Here is a 15,000-nt window from a genome sequence, read left to right as displayed (position 1 = left end):
AGGACTTCAAAGCAGGATCTGCCCAATTTCCAGACGACCTCTTTTTGAACCTCCTTTTTGAACTGGTTTACGAACGTCTTTTGGAACTATTTTACGACCTCTCCTTACCTGTTCGGTAACCAAAGGCAACGCTGTTTACGACCCACTTCCCACTGGAAGCAGCGGTGGTCATGTGGTTGGAGTAAGTCAAATAAAGAAGGAGGAGTACAATCTTTCGCCAGAGCGTGCTGAGAATCTGCACAAGGGTACAGTGTACAGACGACTCTCCTCTATATTGAGCCTCTTGTCTTGTTTAATAGACGTCATCATTGTTTGAACCTGACAACTACATTTGAGTTGTGGTACTTTAGTGAGGGTGGGGCGTGGATTCATTTGCAATCTGGGAACGTCTTCGGAGTCCAACATTTTGCAGACCGACTCAAAAAAGCGTGTTATAAAAGTGACCGTGGGGCAAAATTTCGGCAAACTTTAAAACAAAGTATGTCCAGTATGTCTTAGACAGAAAACTAGGATGTGTTTGAATGTGGATTAATATAATAAAATGTCCCCTTCAGGTACGAAGGACATATTAGCATACCTCTCTGAAGTGATGCCGTTTTGGGAACTACCGCTGTGCTGCCTCCTGCGCTCCACTGGCATCACGTCTAGGTAACCTCCAGACTCACTCTGGATGACTCCGGCATGAATGGCTGCTCTGCAGATGCTGGATTTCTGGAGAAATCCGGCACAAATACGTTGGCCAGAGAGTTCAACAAAAAGAAATGTATGGTGTTACGTAAGGTGTGTACCACCCAGGCAGTGTTGTTGTTAGTCAGGTGTGTACCACCCATGCAGTGTTGTTGTTAGTCAGGTGTGTACCACCCATGCAGTGTTATTGTTAGTCAGGTGTGTACCACCCATGCAGTGTTGTTGTTATGTCAGGTGTGTACCACCCATGCAGTGTTGTTGTTAGTCAGGTGTGTACCACCCATGCAGTGTTGTTGTTAGTAGTGCAGGATAGGGATGATGTTTGATAAGAAATGATCGAGTTCGAGCCTATTATCGAATCCTCTTATCGAACCGATTCCTTAGCGACTCTCTTATCAAATCCAGATAGGTTGTTGTATATGGAAAAAAACACAACATTTGGTTTAGCAAAAGCTCACTTTTATTTTATAAGAAAAAAATAAAATAAAATAAATAAATAAATATTGACTGTTACACCCCTAAAGAAATAAAATAAAATAAAATAAATAAATATTGACTGTTGTTACCCAAAGTATATTAAGTGGGATTTTTCAGAAAAACAAATATATACAGTAACACAAAAACAACCTGTCTCTGTGATCACTATAGGTGAATAGCCATGCCTTGAGGCGTTTTTTCCGGTCCATTATTTTTGCTGCTTGTGTGACATCACAGGAAATGACGTAGCTCAGTCATTAGACTGAGCTACGTCATTTCCTGTGATGTCACACAGGGCATTTCCTGTGGGACGGGATTCGTTCCCAGGGATTCGAATAAAGAACCAACTCTTTTTCTTTACTATAGTGGCCTCGATGACGGGAACCGGTTCTCAAAAAGGGATTCGAGTCCATGGAATCGGTTCTTTTCTTATCGAACAACCGGGAGAACCAGTTTCGAACATCATCCCTAGTGTAGAAAGGTACAGTGGTGGTCAAAAGTGTACATAAACTTGTAAAGAACATCATGTCATGGCTTGGTCTTGACTTTCCAATCATTTCTACAACTCTTATTTTTTTGTGATAGTGATAAGGCGCTTTTGGTAGCCATCCACAATCTTCTGCTTGAATTTTTGACCACAAAATTGGTGCAGTTCAGCTAAATGTGTTGCTTTTCTGACATGGACTTGTTTCTTCAGCATTGTCCACACCTTTAAGTCAGGACTTTGGGAAGACCATTCTAAAACCTTCATTCTAGCATCACATGGACAAAGATAAGACCCGTCCAACCATCCATTTTCTACCGCTTGTCCTTTTGGGGGTCGCGGGGGGTGCTGGAGCCTATCTCAGATCTCAGCTGCATTCGGGCAGAAGGCGGTGTACACCCTGGACAAGTCGCCACCTCATCACAGGGCCAACACGGATAGACAGACAACATTCACACTCACATTCACACACTAGGGATCATTTAGTGTTGCCAATCAACCTATCCCCAGGTGCATGTCTTTGGAGGTGGGAGGGGCCTATCCCCAGGTGCATGTCTTTGGAGGTGGGAGGGGCCTATCCCCAGGTGCATGGCTTTGGAGGTGGGAGGGGCCTATCCCCAGGTGCATGTCTTTGGAGGTGGGAGGAGCCTATCCCCAGGTGCATGTCTTTGGAGGTGGGAGGAGCCTATCCCCAGGTGCATGTCTTTGGAGGTGGGAGGAAGCCGGAGTACCCGGAAGGAACCCACGCAGTCACGGGGAGAACATGCAAACTCCACACAGAAAGATCCCGAGCCCGGGATTGAACTCAGGACCTTTGTATTGTGAGGCACATGCACTAACCCCTGTTTCACCGTGCTGCCCAAAGATAAGACCTTCTGGAAGAAATTTCTGTGGTCAGATGAAACAAAAATGGAGCTGTTTGGCCACAATACCCAGCAATATGTTTGGAGGAGAAAAGGTGAGGCCTTTAATCCCAGGAACACCATTCCTACCGTCAAGCATGGTGGTGGTAGTATTATGCTCTGGGCCTGTTTTGCTGCCAATGGAACTGCTGCTTTAAATGGGAAAATGAAAAAGGAGGATTAGCTCCAAATTCTTCAGGACAAGCTAAAATCATCAGCCTGGAGGTTGGGTCTTGGGCGCAGTTGGGTGTTCCAACAGGACAATGACCCCAAACACACCTCAGAAGTGGTAAAGGAATGGCTAAATCAGGCTAGAATGAAGGTTTTTGTCACGGCAGGGTTTTCGCTCCCAGGAAGGCAAACGGACGACTCCGGATAGGACTTGCAGGTAGGAACATGATTTAATTTTAAGAAACAATCAACGAGATACAAAACAGAAAACAACGCGAAGGCAAGCGTGCCTGTCGCACGCGGAAGCTAAGGCAAAAACTTAGGACAGGAAACTATAGACATGAACCTCACCAAACTGTGGCATGAAACAACTAGCATTAACTATGGCATAGAAAAAACACGAAACTGTGGCATGAAACCAATAATGACGCCCCGGACGACTGACTGGCAAAGGCAGGCTTAAATAGTCCTCTGATTAGAAGCAGGTGGGCGTCCCGAACGCCAGAGGCAGGTGAAAATCATAAGTAGCCATGGTAAACAAACTCAGGTGTCAAACAGGATCTAAAAGAGTCCAAAACTAACAGAACATAACAAAAACATGATTCGGACCACGGATCATGACGGTTTTAGAATGGCCTTCCCAAAGTCCTGACTTAAAGGTGTGGACAATGCTGAAGAAACAAGTCCATGTCAGAAAAGCAACACATTTAGCTGAACTGCAGCAATTTAGTGGTCAAGTGGTCAAGCAGAAGCTTGTGGATGACTACCAAAAGTGCCTTATTGCAGGTAAACTTGCCAAGGGACATGTAAGCAAATATTAACATTGCTGTATGTATACTTTTGACCCTCACATTTTCAGTAGACCCATAATAAATTCATAAAAGAAGCAAACGTGTATGTACACTTTTGATCTAATGTTATGAAAATGTTTGAATAGCTTACATCAAAGTAATATTTACTTCCGACGACTCTGCCTTGACTCTCACGTAGACAGTTTCTGGGACAATACAACCTGAAAAAAAAAACATTTTCCAAAATGAATGAGGTCATCAGGCTGGCGAACACTGAGAGGTTACCTGGGGCAGTGTCGCACGGGCTTCTTAAAGGGACAGTACGACGCCACGGTGGTGTCACACGTCACCGCCTTCACTGCAAGGAAACAGTACAGCATATAAATACATGTACAACATACAAATACATGTACAACATACAAATACTTGTACATTATACAAATACTTCTTTCTGTGAAGAAGGCTTCTTACCAGGAACCGATTCTATCTTGAAGGAATTGGCACTTCTGTTCTTCCTGTGACATTAAAACAATCATTAATAAGCATCATTTCCCACATTATGGCCTGACTGCAACACAGAGGTGGGTATTTACATTTACTCTGTTAGATTTACTTTACTAACTTTTCGCATACTGTCAGAAAATTTGTATGTAAATTATCAAAAAACTTTCCGTTCTCTGAGACAAGAGGCTGTCTTTGTTGCACCAAGTCAAAGGCTTGGAAAATTCCATTGTGTACGATGGGAGGAGACGGGAGGGGGTTATCTATGGTCATCGAAGACCTGCTCAAGCTGAATCCAGGACTAGCCCAAGCCCAAGGCATCTTTTTCTTTTGTGTTAATGTGACCGAGAACAATGACTGTTTACATACTCCCCAATCCTTTAGAAACAGATGTTGTTATGTAAACAGGGAAAATCCAAATAAAAAGAGGTGGCGTACAATCTTTCGCCAGAGCGTGGGTGACACTGTAAGAGGTTACAGGTTGACACGTTTCTCCTCAATTGAGCAAAAATGTAATTTTGCCTCTGTTTGATTCTTTGCTTCTTGTCTTGTTTAATAGATGTCATCAGTGTTTGAACCTGACACATACATTCTACTTGTCAGAGGAGTTTAATTGCAACATACTTTTTACTTTTGCTTGAGTATTTTTTGCAAAGATAAAACACTCCTTGTTCTAACTCCATAGGAGACATTTTGTTGTTATTTGAGTATTTAAATATGTTTAGCATCTTTCCTTTTTATATGCAAATAATTTAAAAATATTTCTCATGCTAAAGCCAAAAAGTTTTTTGTTTTTTTTAATTATTATTATTTATTTATTTTAATAAATATACACCTTTATTTATAAAGTTCAACATTTACAAACAAACATATAAACAAGGAAGATTAAAACAAGTACAAATACATTGCTGGGGGGGTGTTAATTCAATAAAGTAATTATAGTAGAATGTGAAGTATATATACAGTGGTGGTCAAAAGTGATGAACATGATGTCATGGCTGTCTTGACTATACAATCATTATTATTTTTTTGTGATGTAGTGATTGGAGCACATACTTGTTGGTCACAAAAAACATTCATGAAGTTTGCTTTTTTTATGAATTTATTATGGCTCATCTGACCACAGAACTTTCCTCCAGAAGGTCTTATCTTTGTCAGGTCCCATTTTCAGTAGAGCCATAATAAATTCATAAAAGAAGCAAACTTCATGAATGTTTTTTGTGACCAACAAGTATGTGCTCCAATCACTCTATCACAAAAAAATAGGAGTTGTAGAAATGATTGTAATGTCAAGACAGCCATGACATGATGTTCTTTACAAGTGTATGCACCCCAACTTAAACAAGTTGAAAAACTTATTGGGTTGTTACCATTTAGTAGTCAATTGTACGGAATATGTACTGTACTGTGCAATCTACTAATAAAAGTTTCAATCAATCAAACATTTGATCGTGACTATATTGTTATAGGCTCACCCAAGTACTGTAAATAGTTTAAATTTGGAGCATAGCATCATAGTTTTCACAGATTTTTGGTTTTTAGCGGTAGATAGCGTTTTAAAGTGAAGTTATAACTATTTTTTTAAAACCAAAACGGGGGTTTACAGACGTCACTTCCGGTGCGGTGACGTCATGCAATAGTCACTTCCGGTTTTACGGAGACGTCCGAGATTGGTTCTACTAGCGAGAGTTTTTCCACATCTAAAGCTTGTAATTTCACTTTGTACAAACGAATGGTTGTTTGTTAGACAACAATGTGATTGTACAAGTTTAAATACAACGTCTGTAATGCGTGCTGTATTCATGTTCTCATTAAGCTAGCTAACGAGTAGCTAGTTAGCGTTAGCATGCTAGTTCATGTGACTTGCCGTGCACAATGTGTTTACATATTGTTACATAAATGAATATTGTATTTTATTTTAGTAATGTGTCTACTTTGTTATTGAGTTTCATTCAGATCGCTACTTTTATTTATAATATATTGAGACAACATATTGGCTGTTACAGACTTCTTCCAGCCGGCACTGTCACGTGACTCTGTTCCACCAATCAGAGGTAAGCACTGGTGAACTCTGACTCCAATTCACCAATCAAACAGTGCCTGGTAGTCACGTGACTGCACTCTCGGCCCCACACTGTAAAAAGTGACATCTTAATGTTTACTTAAAAACTATGAAAACAAACATTTATATCATCATCTGTCTCGGTAGGAGTTTAGGCCTACAACAATTCCACTTCCAATTGAAAAAAACACATTGCGGTAAGTTGTATTTTGTTATGTTACGGCCTTATTCCAAAATGGTAAAACTATGGCAGAAGAGGTGTTTCACAACAGTGGTTAAGTAGTTATTTAAGTAATAGATCTCCATCCATCCATCCATTTTCTACCACTTATTCCCTTTGGGGTCGCGGGGGGCGCTGGAGGTAATAGATCTCAATATGTGGAAATTAATAAGACTAAATCACAGCCAAGAAGAGTGATTTGTGGCTCGGTATTGGGACCTAAGATATTCATACTTTATTTAAAGGATATTTGTTCAGTATGTAATACATTGAAATGTATTATGTTTGCAGATGATACAAAAGTATATTGTTCAGGAGAAGACTTGAAGGAAGTGTTGAGGATAATAGAGGTTGAGCTAAAAAAAAAAAGGTTTGATATTAATAAGTAAAGATTAAATTGATGGTGTTTAGTGGTGCAAGGACAAATTGTGAAGCAAAATTAGATCAAGTGGAAATTGAATTGATAGAGTATATGAAACTAAGTTCTTGGGAATAATAATTGATTATAAAGTATGTTGAATATATAAAGGGAAAAATATCCAAATCCATTGCTATTCTGTATAAAGTAAGACACATGCTGAATAAGAAATGTCTGCATAAGTTATATTATTATTTTATTTTTCCATATCTAACATATTGTGTTGAAGTTTGGGGAAATGTTTATAAAACAAACATAGACCCGATAATTAAACTTCAAAAAAAGGTACCGTATTTTTCGGACTATAAGTCGCAGTTTTTTTCATAGTTTGCGACTTATACTCAGGAGTGACTTATGTGCAGTGTTGGGTTAGTTACTGAAAAGCAGTAACTAGTTACAGTTACTAGTTACTTCATTTCAAAAGTAACTCAGTTACTAACTCAGTTACTTACACCAAAAAGTAATGCGTTACTGTGAAAAGTAACTAGTTACTTCTTTTTGTCTTTTTTTTTTTTTTTTGAGCTCCCATTAATGCCCTTTTAGCCTTCATTTCAGTACTGTTATTGCACTGGAGAATAATACAATGTGTTGATCAACTTGACACGCATTTGCATCACTGAACTCTGCTAAGCCATGTGGTCTACATACAACACACAAAGACAAAGATATGTTACAAAGACCAATTTGTTTCTGGCCAGAACAAATTGACAAAACTATTTTAAATAGCTGCAACATATACGTACATAAGTAACAAACAGCATAATAACAGCATAGATGTAAACCAAGAAAGGCACACACTACATACACAAAGCCTAACCAGGCATTTTCTTCCTCAAGTAATTCTGATACAAAATCATGTCTGAAGCCCAGAAGACTCTCCACATTTCCCCAGTTTTAGTTTAGAGATAAGGAAAAATTGGCCTGGCCCACTAGGATCCCTCTTTATGTTTGTGAACTTTATAGTCTATACATTTAGAGTGATGTGATAATCAAACACTCTAGAAGTCTAGAATGAAAGAGTATATAAGAGAATTGGCAGCAACGTTCCCTCTCAGGAGCGCGCCTGTGCAATTGTGCACTGCTCAAGCGTCCTCTGCGCACGGCAAATCTATGCCACGCACAAAATCAAATAAAAAAATAAGCGCATAACAATTTTTGACACGACACGGACACGACAGAGAAAACCGTTTTCGTCATCATTGTTCAAATATTGTAACGTCTGTCGAGACGCTTTGAGGACATGAATTCCATCCATCACTTTACTGAGCAAAACTCTTTATTGTCGGCCATAAACACATCACCAAAACATTAGTAAAAAAAATTATATCTAGCAAAAGTGGTCATTTTCTGCAGTACAAACCAGACCAAAAGTAACTTTGTTTTATCAACAGCTGCCGCTCGCTCTTTCTCACGTGCGCCAACACTTGCACATATGGCACTGAGCCAGTGATGCGTTTACAGCCACACAAAAAGTCGGACAACTCCAACACCACACATAAAGTGTAATTCCAGGTCGTTACACTATGATTTACCAATCAAATGTGTGCTTATTCTAGTGTCATTTATTAGGAATCTTAATTTATAAATATTAATCATTAAATGCTGTTAGTATATTAAATAAATACTAATAAAAATATATTTTTTACAAACAGGAAGTTGCAGGAATGTACACATGATCCCCTGCTTATATCTCATTGTGCAACATGTGAATGTTTTAATGGGAACTAAATGCAATGTCTGAAAGGGGTACCAATTATTTCCAAAGCAGGACCTCCACCCAGACAAACAATACAAGTACACAGTTCATGAAAAACAATATTTGTTGTTATTGTCATTGTAAGTGGGCCTAAACACTTATATTGGAAATGGAAATGACTGCTATCATTTGATTATAATAATAAGAGAATGTTGTCTGTCTATGTATGCCTTGCTGTCACCTACGTGAACAAACGGAAGCCCCATACAAGGTGTGGCTGATCAGGCACGCAGGTTGTAGTGGGTGCTATATGCTGTACCATCACGGCACGCATGACGCTGACAAGCGCCATTCATATAAAACCCGCGTGCCGCACCAGCATTCAAATTCCATATTAAGGTATGGGCAGCGTGTCTGAGACCCCTGATTTATACATAGCACAAAGCAAAAAAAAAAACGTATTATGCAGTGTTATTTCATTTTAAATTTCAAAAATTTTTTGTGGCTCCCATTGTTATCTTTAATTTGTGAAACTCGTCAAAATGGCTCTTTGACTGGTAAAGGTTGCCGACCCCTGGACTAGACGTATAAGATTTCATGGGATTTAGCGATTAGGAGTGACAGATTGTTTGGTAAACGTATAGCATGTTCTATATGTTATAGTTATTTGAATGACTCTTACCATAATATGTTACGTTAACATACCAGTTGGTTATTTATGCCTCATATAACGTACACTTATTCAGCCTGTTGTTCACTATTCTTGATTTATTTTAAATTGCCTTTCAAATGTCTATTCTTGCTGTTGGCTTTTATCAAATACATTGGGGCGGTATAGCTCGGTTGGTAGAGCGGCTGTGCCAGCAACTTAAGGGTTGCAGGTTCAATCCTCGCTTCCGCCATCCTAGTCACTGCCGTTGTGTCCTTGGGCAAGACACTTTACCCATCTGCTCTCAGTGCCACCCACACTGGTTTAAATGTAACTTAGATATTGGGTTTCACTATGTAAAGCGCTTTGAGTCACTAGAGAAAAGCGCTATATAAATATAATTCACAAAAATAAAATATAATTCACATTTCCCCCAAAAATCCGACTTATACTCCAGTGCGACTTATATATGTTTTTTTTTTCCTTCTTTATTATGCATTTTCGGCCGGTGCGACTTATATTTCGGAGCGACTTATACTCCGAAAAATACGGTAATTAGAATAATACACCAAGCGTGCTACTATGAAACTACCAATCCATTATTCATAAGTTCTAATGTGTTAAAATGTTCAGATATTGTGTTTTTAAAAACAATAGAAATGGTGTTTCGAGTGAAGAACAACAGCCTTCCAGCTTGTATTCTTAAGTTTTTTAAATTAAGAGGAGAAAACTATCATTTACGGGGATGTTGATTTTTGAAATATGTAAAGTAAGAAGCAATATAAAATACAAATGTATTTCAGTTTTAGGAGTTAAATGGTGGAACAAGCTCAGTGATGAGTTGTTCTTTAAGGTTTAAGAAATCCTTATAATGGAAATAATGGAAAATATAAAATATAGCAACGATTACTTTCATCCCATTGATTTTTTGAACGTTGATGTTCCAGGTAATCTTAATTTTTAGTGAATGTATAGGCGGCGCAAATATAAGCCTTGGCTTCAGCCTATTCCTTTTTCTTTTTTTGTGTGTATGATTGTTAATATGTATAATCTGTGCTGTTAAATTGATCACACAAAATGGGTGATTATATGACCCAAATAAACAAAACTGAATAAATTAATTTTTTCCCTTAAAGTTCTACACATAATACCCCATAATTACAATGTGAAACGCTTTTTTTTTTTTAATGTTGCAAATTTATTAAAAATAAATTGGGACCCCAGGGAACGTGCTTTATCAGTATCCTGCTCAAACCCTTTCGAAAAGCTGTGCACTACAAAACGTGGTCATTGTAAACAATAATCCTGATTTCCTCATTTTTATTTACAAATAAAAATAAACACGTTTTTAGTCATTTTTGTTTTGTAGGTTAAAGTGTTCAATTTAAATGTATTATTTATTGAGTTTATTCATGTTGTTTTCCGTCAGTCAAAAATGTTTTATTTTTTTAGTCCAGGCAAATTGATGCACTTTACATTTTTTCTGTTACAGAGTAATAAAACAATGTTAATAAAGTTATTCTTTGTTTTAAGTTGACCTATTTTAGTTTTCTTTAATGTTAAAAAGGACACAATGTTATGCAGAGGTGTATTCATGACAATTTGATGGACGAATGATACGATTTATAGTCGCGGCTTACAGTTATAGTCCTTATTGCTAGGAGGGGGCGTAACAAAAACTAATTGAGAAGCACTCTTAGGACTACTCTATCCACCTCTGCTGCAACACTCGAAAAGAAGTTAGTCGACTTTTGACAGAAAATACAAGTTCCTACCCAATCGACTGAATTCCATTCTTGTATGATTTGGAAAAGTGTTGTTTTCTACCCAGTCGGGTAACATCCAGCCATCCTCCATCGTTGTCGATCACGCCCGCATGCAGCGCCGCGCCACACACACTGGATTGCTGGGTCAGAAAATACACTGCCACTTTTAAAAAGGTCCAACCGATGTTCCTTCACATGCTCGACGCTCACTAAGGTTACATGCTCTTGGAAAAAAATGGAAATGATCGCATGAATACGGTTAAAACCAGCTTTTTGAAACACATGTTAACACCTAACTAAACACCCTGGAGTTTCAACTTATATTCAATTAAATAGACTGCAAAGACAAGATATTTAACGTTCCAACTGGTAAACTGTTATTTTTTGCAAATATTAGCTCATTTGGAATTTGATTTTTCAAAATAAGCTGGCACAAGTGGCAAAAAAGAGTGAGAAAGTTGAGGAATGCTCATCAAAGACTTATTTGGAACATCCACAGGTGAACAGGCTAATTGGGAACAGGTGGGTGCCATAATTGGGTATAAAAGCGGCTTCTGTGAAATGCTCAGTCATTCACAAACAAGGATGGGGCGAGGGTCACCACTTTGTCAACAAATGCCTGAGCAAATTGTTTAAGAACAACATTTCTCAACCAGCTATTGCAAGGAGTTTAGGGATTTCACCATCTACGCTCCGTGATATCATCAAAAGGTTCAGAGTATGTGGAGAAATCACTGCACGTAAGCCATGATATCACGCACCTTGGATCCCTGCATCAAAAAGCGACATCAGTGTGTAAAGGATATCACCTAATGGGCTCAGGAACACTTCAGAAAACCACTGCCAGTAACTACAGTTGGTCGCTACATCTGTAAGTGCAAGTTAAAACTCTACTATGCAAAGCCACAGCCATTTATCAACAACACCCAGAAATGCTTCGCTGGACCCGAGCTCATCTAAGATGGACTGATGCAAAGTGGAAAAGTGTTCCGTGGCCTGACGAGTCCACATTTCAAATTGTTTTAGGAAACTGGATGTCGTGTCCTCCGGACCAAAGAGGAGAGGAACCATCCGGATTGTTCTAGGGTGAAAGTGTAAAAGGCAGCATGTGTGATGGTATGGGGGTGTATTAGTGGCCAAGACATGGGTAACTTACACATCTGTGAAGGCACCATTAATGCTGAAAGGTACATACAGGTCTTGGAACAACATACACTATATTGCCAAAAGTATTTAGCCAGCCATCCAAATTATGAGAATCACTAATCACTTGGCCCGGCCACAGGTGTATCAAATCAAGCACTTGGGCATGGAGACTGTTTCTACAAACATTTGTAAAAGAATGGGCCGCTCTCGGTGATTTCCAGCGTGGAACTGTCATGGGAGGCCACCTGTGCAACAAATCCAGTCGTGAAATTTCCTCGCTCCTAAATATTCCAAAGTCAACTGTCGGCTTTATTACAAGAAAAGTGAAGAGTTTGGGAACAACAGTAACTCAGCCACCACGTAAACTGACAGAGTGTCTGCATAGTGCAAAGACTTTCTGCACAGTCAGTTGCTACAGAGCTCCAAACTTCATGTGACTTTCCAATTAGCCCACGTACAGTACGCAGAGAGCTTCACGGAATGGGTTTCATCATCACCAAGTCCAATGGAAAGCGTGGGATGCAGTGGTGTAAAGCCCTTCGCCACTGGACTCTAAAACAGTGAAGACGCCTTCTCTGGACTGATGAATCACGCTTTTCCATCTGGCAATCTGATGGACCAGTCTGGGTTTGGAGGTTGCCAGGAGAACGCTACATTTCGGACTGCATTTTGCTGAGTGTGAAATTTGGTGGGGGAGGAATTATGGTGTGGGGTGGTTTTTCAGGAGTTAGTTCCAGTGAAAGGAACTTTGAATGCTCCAGGATACCAAAACATTTTGGACAATTCCATGCTCCCAACCTTGTGGGAACAGTTTGGAGCGGGCCCCTTCCTCTTCCAACATGACTGTGCACCAGTTCACAAAGCAAGGTCCATAAAACATGGAGGACAGAGTCTGGCGTGGATGAACTTGACTGGCCTGCACAGAGTCCTGACCTGAACCCCATAGAACACCTTTGGGGATGAATTAGACCAGAGACTGAGAGCCAGATCTTCTCCACCAACATCAGTGTGTGACCTCACCAATGCGCTTTTGGAAGAATGGTGGAAAATTGCTATAAAGACACTCCGCAACCTTGTGGACAGCCTTCCCAGAAGAGTTGCAGCTGTAATAGCTGCAAAAGGTCATATTGAAGCCTATGGGTTAGGAATGGGATGGCACTTCTAGTTCATATGGGAGTCAAGGCAGGTGGCCAAATACTTTTGGCAATATAGTGTATGTATATTAGTTACTTAACATGCAGTCAAAGTCAAAAAGACGGTCGACGTCTGCTGGAGAGGACACTTTTTAGCCATGAGAAGACCGCGGTGGACCAAGGACTTGATGACTTGGTTAAAGGAGTTCCACTGTACAATACAAGGATTGCATCATCGTTGGCCATCATTTACCATGTCGTAAAATGTGTTCCCAACCACTTTTCCATGTGCGTGAAGGCAGCCGGGTGGACACTCGTATCTAGGCAGAGTCAGTACAAACAGTCAAGTGTTGTAGAACTGCAGTGCTTAGTGATCAGAGGGACCAGTACCTGATGAACGTACCTGTTGCATGGTGTACCTTTGCAGCGATCTCTCAGCTTGGTGTCACAGTCCACCTGCTGGGCTGCAAGAAGAACACGCCTGAGAGTTGATCATGCTCACATAATGGAATATGGTAAGGAACATTCCTTACACATCTGCTCAGTGCTGACCACTCGGTTCCTGTCAACGTCCTCTGAGGGTTGTGAGGGCTTTGGCGTCTGGGCCCTGGGTTGGGGCTCCCTCTCTCTCACGGCATCCGGTTCTGGTTCAATGTAGTTGGTCTCCTCTGTCTCCGGAGCAGGACGCCTGTCCACACCTCCGTCTGACAATATCACTACCATGTCATGTTGGACTTTTGTCACTGAAGTACAATTCTATGTGAAACGTTGATTTACTATATGTTGCTGTTAGGACATGTAACCATATGGAAATTGGTGCAGTTCAGCTAAATGTGTGGCTTTTCTGACATGGACTTGTTTCTTCAGCATTGTCCACACCTTTAAGTCAGGACTTTGGGAAGGCCATTCTAAAACCTTCATTCTAGCCTGATTTAGCCATTCCTTTACCACCTTTGAGGTGTGTTTGGGGTCATTGTCCTGTTGGAACACCCAACTGCGCCCAAGACCCAACCTCCGGGCTGATGATTTTAGCTTGTCCTGAAGAATTTGGAGCTAATCCTCCCTTTTCATTGTCCCATTTACTCTCTGAGCAAAACAGGCCCAGAGCATAATACTACCACCACCATGTGTGACGGTAGGAATGGTGTTACTGGGATTAAAGGCCTCACCTTTTCTCCTCCAAACATATTGCTGGGTATTGTGGCCAAACAGCTCCATTTTTGTTTCATCTAACATCACATGGACAAAGATAAGACCTTCTGGAGCAGACCTGGGCAAATTAAGGCCCGGGGGCCGCATGCGGCCCGTTGAGCTTTTCAATCTGGCCCGCCGGACATTCCTAAATAATTGTTTTAGATGGAAAGTGTAACTGCCATTATGATGTGCACTCATGTTTTCTAATAACCGTGAATCTTCAACTGTACTAAGTCTTTCAATGTTTGGAATCTGCATGATATACTAGTTACTATGGTCATCTAATTAGTTACTTTGGTCACTATGAGATACCTCAGATTGTAGGTGGGTTTGTTTTACCCTTGGCGTTCATATTTCACTATGTTTGTTGCATTTTTGGTTGTGTTTCGGTTGATTGTAAAATATGTTGTCAATATTCAGTGTTTTATCCTTCATAGTTAATATTGTAAATCCCACATTCTTTATTTCCATGTACAATCTGGGTGTCTCATTTAGTAAAAAAATGTCAAATTCCATTCCATTTTTTTAAGGCGGTCTGTCATAACGTCTTTAGCTTTCAATCATTATTGTGAGGTTTTGTATTAGTGTTCCTAAAAATAGATATACCGGCCCCCAGACACACTTTTTTATCTAAATATGGCCCCCCGAGTCAAATAATTGCCCAGGCCTGTTCTGGAGGAAAGTTCTGTGGTCAGATGTGACT

The 15,000-nt window shown here is 40.0% G+C and overlaps 1 protein-coding gene across 1 annotated transcript in view; it reads right to left on the bottom strand.

Annotated features, from left to right (window-relative positions):
• LOC133582374 (cysteine-rich secretory protein LCCL domain-containing 1-like) overlaps nt 1-15,000 on the bottom strand; it is a 40,769-nt gene that overhangs the window by 1,990 nt on the left and 23,779 nt on the right. Inside the window, exons 6-13 of the mRNA XM_061936532.2 lie at nt 13,637-13,807; nt 13,507-13,567; nt 13,357-13,423; nt 10,834-10,964; nt 3,984-4,027; nt 3,798-3,870; nt 3,664-3,733; nt 578-711 (exon numbers count right to left, since the gene is read on the bottom strand). Coding sequence (XP_061792516.2) covers nt 578-711; nt 3,664-3,733; nt 3,798-3,870; nt 3,984-4,027; nt 10,834-10,964; nt 13,357-13,423; nt 13,507-13,567; nt 13,637-13,807 — 751 coding nt within the window. The remainder of the gene's footprint in view (nt 1-577; nt 712-3,663; nt 3,734-3,797; nt 3,871-3,983; nt 4,028-10,833; nt 10,965-13,356; nt 13,424-13,506; nt 13,568-13,636; nt 13,808-15,000) is intronic.

Source organism: Nerophis lumbriciformis, linkage group LG03, assembly GCF_033978685.3.
Source record: "Nerophis lumbriciformis linkage group LG03, RoL_Nlum_v2.1, whole genome shotgun sequence".
Lineage (NCBI taxonomy): Eukaryota > Metazoa > Chordata > Actinopteri > Syngnathiformes > Syngnathidae > Nerophis > Nerophis lumbriciformis.
Note: the sequence above shows the minus strand (reverse complement) of the source record. Positions and strands in the feature narration are given on the sequence as shown.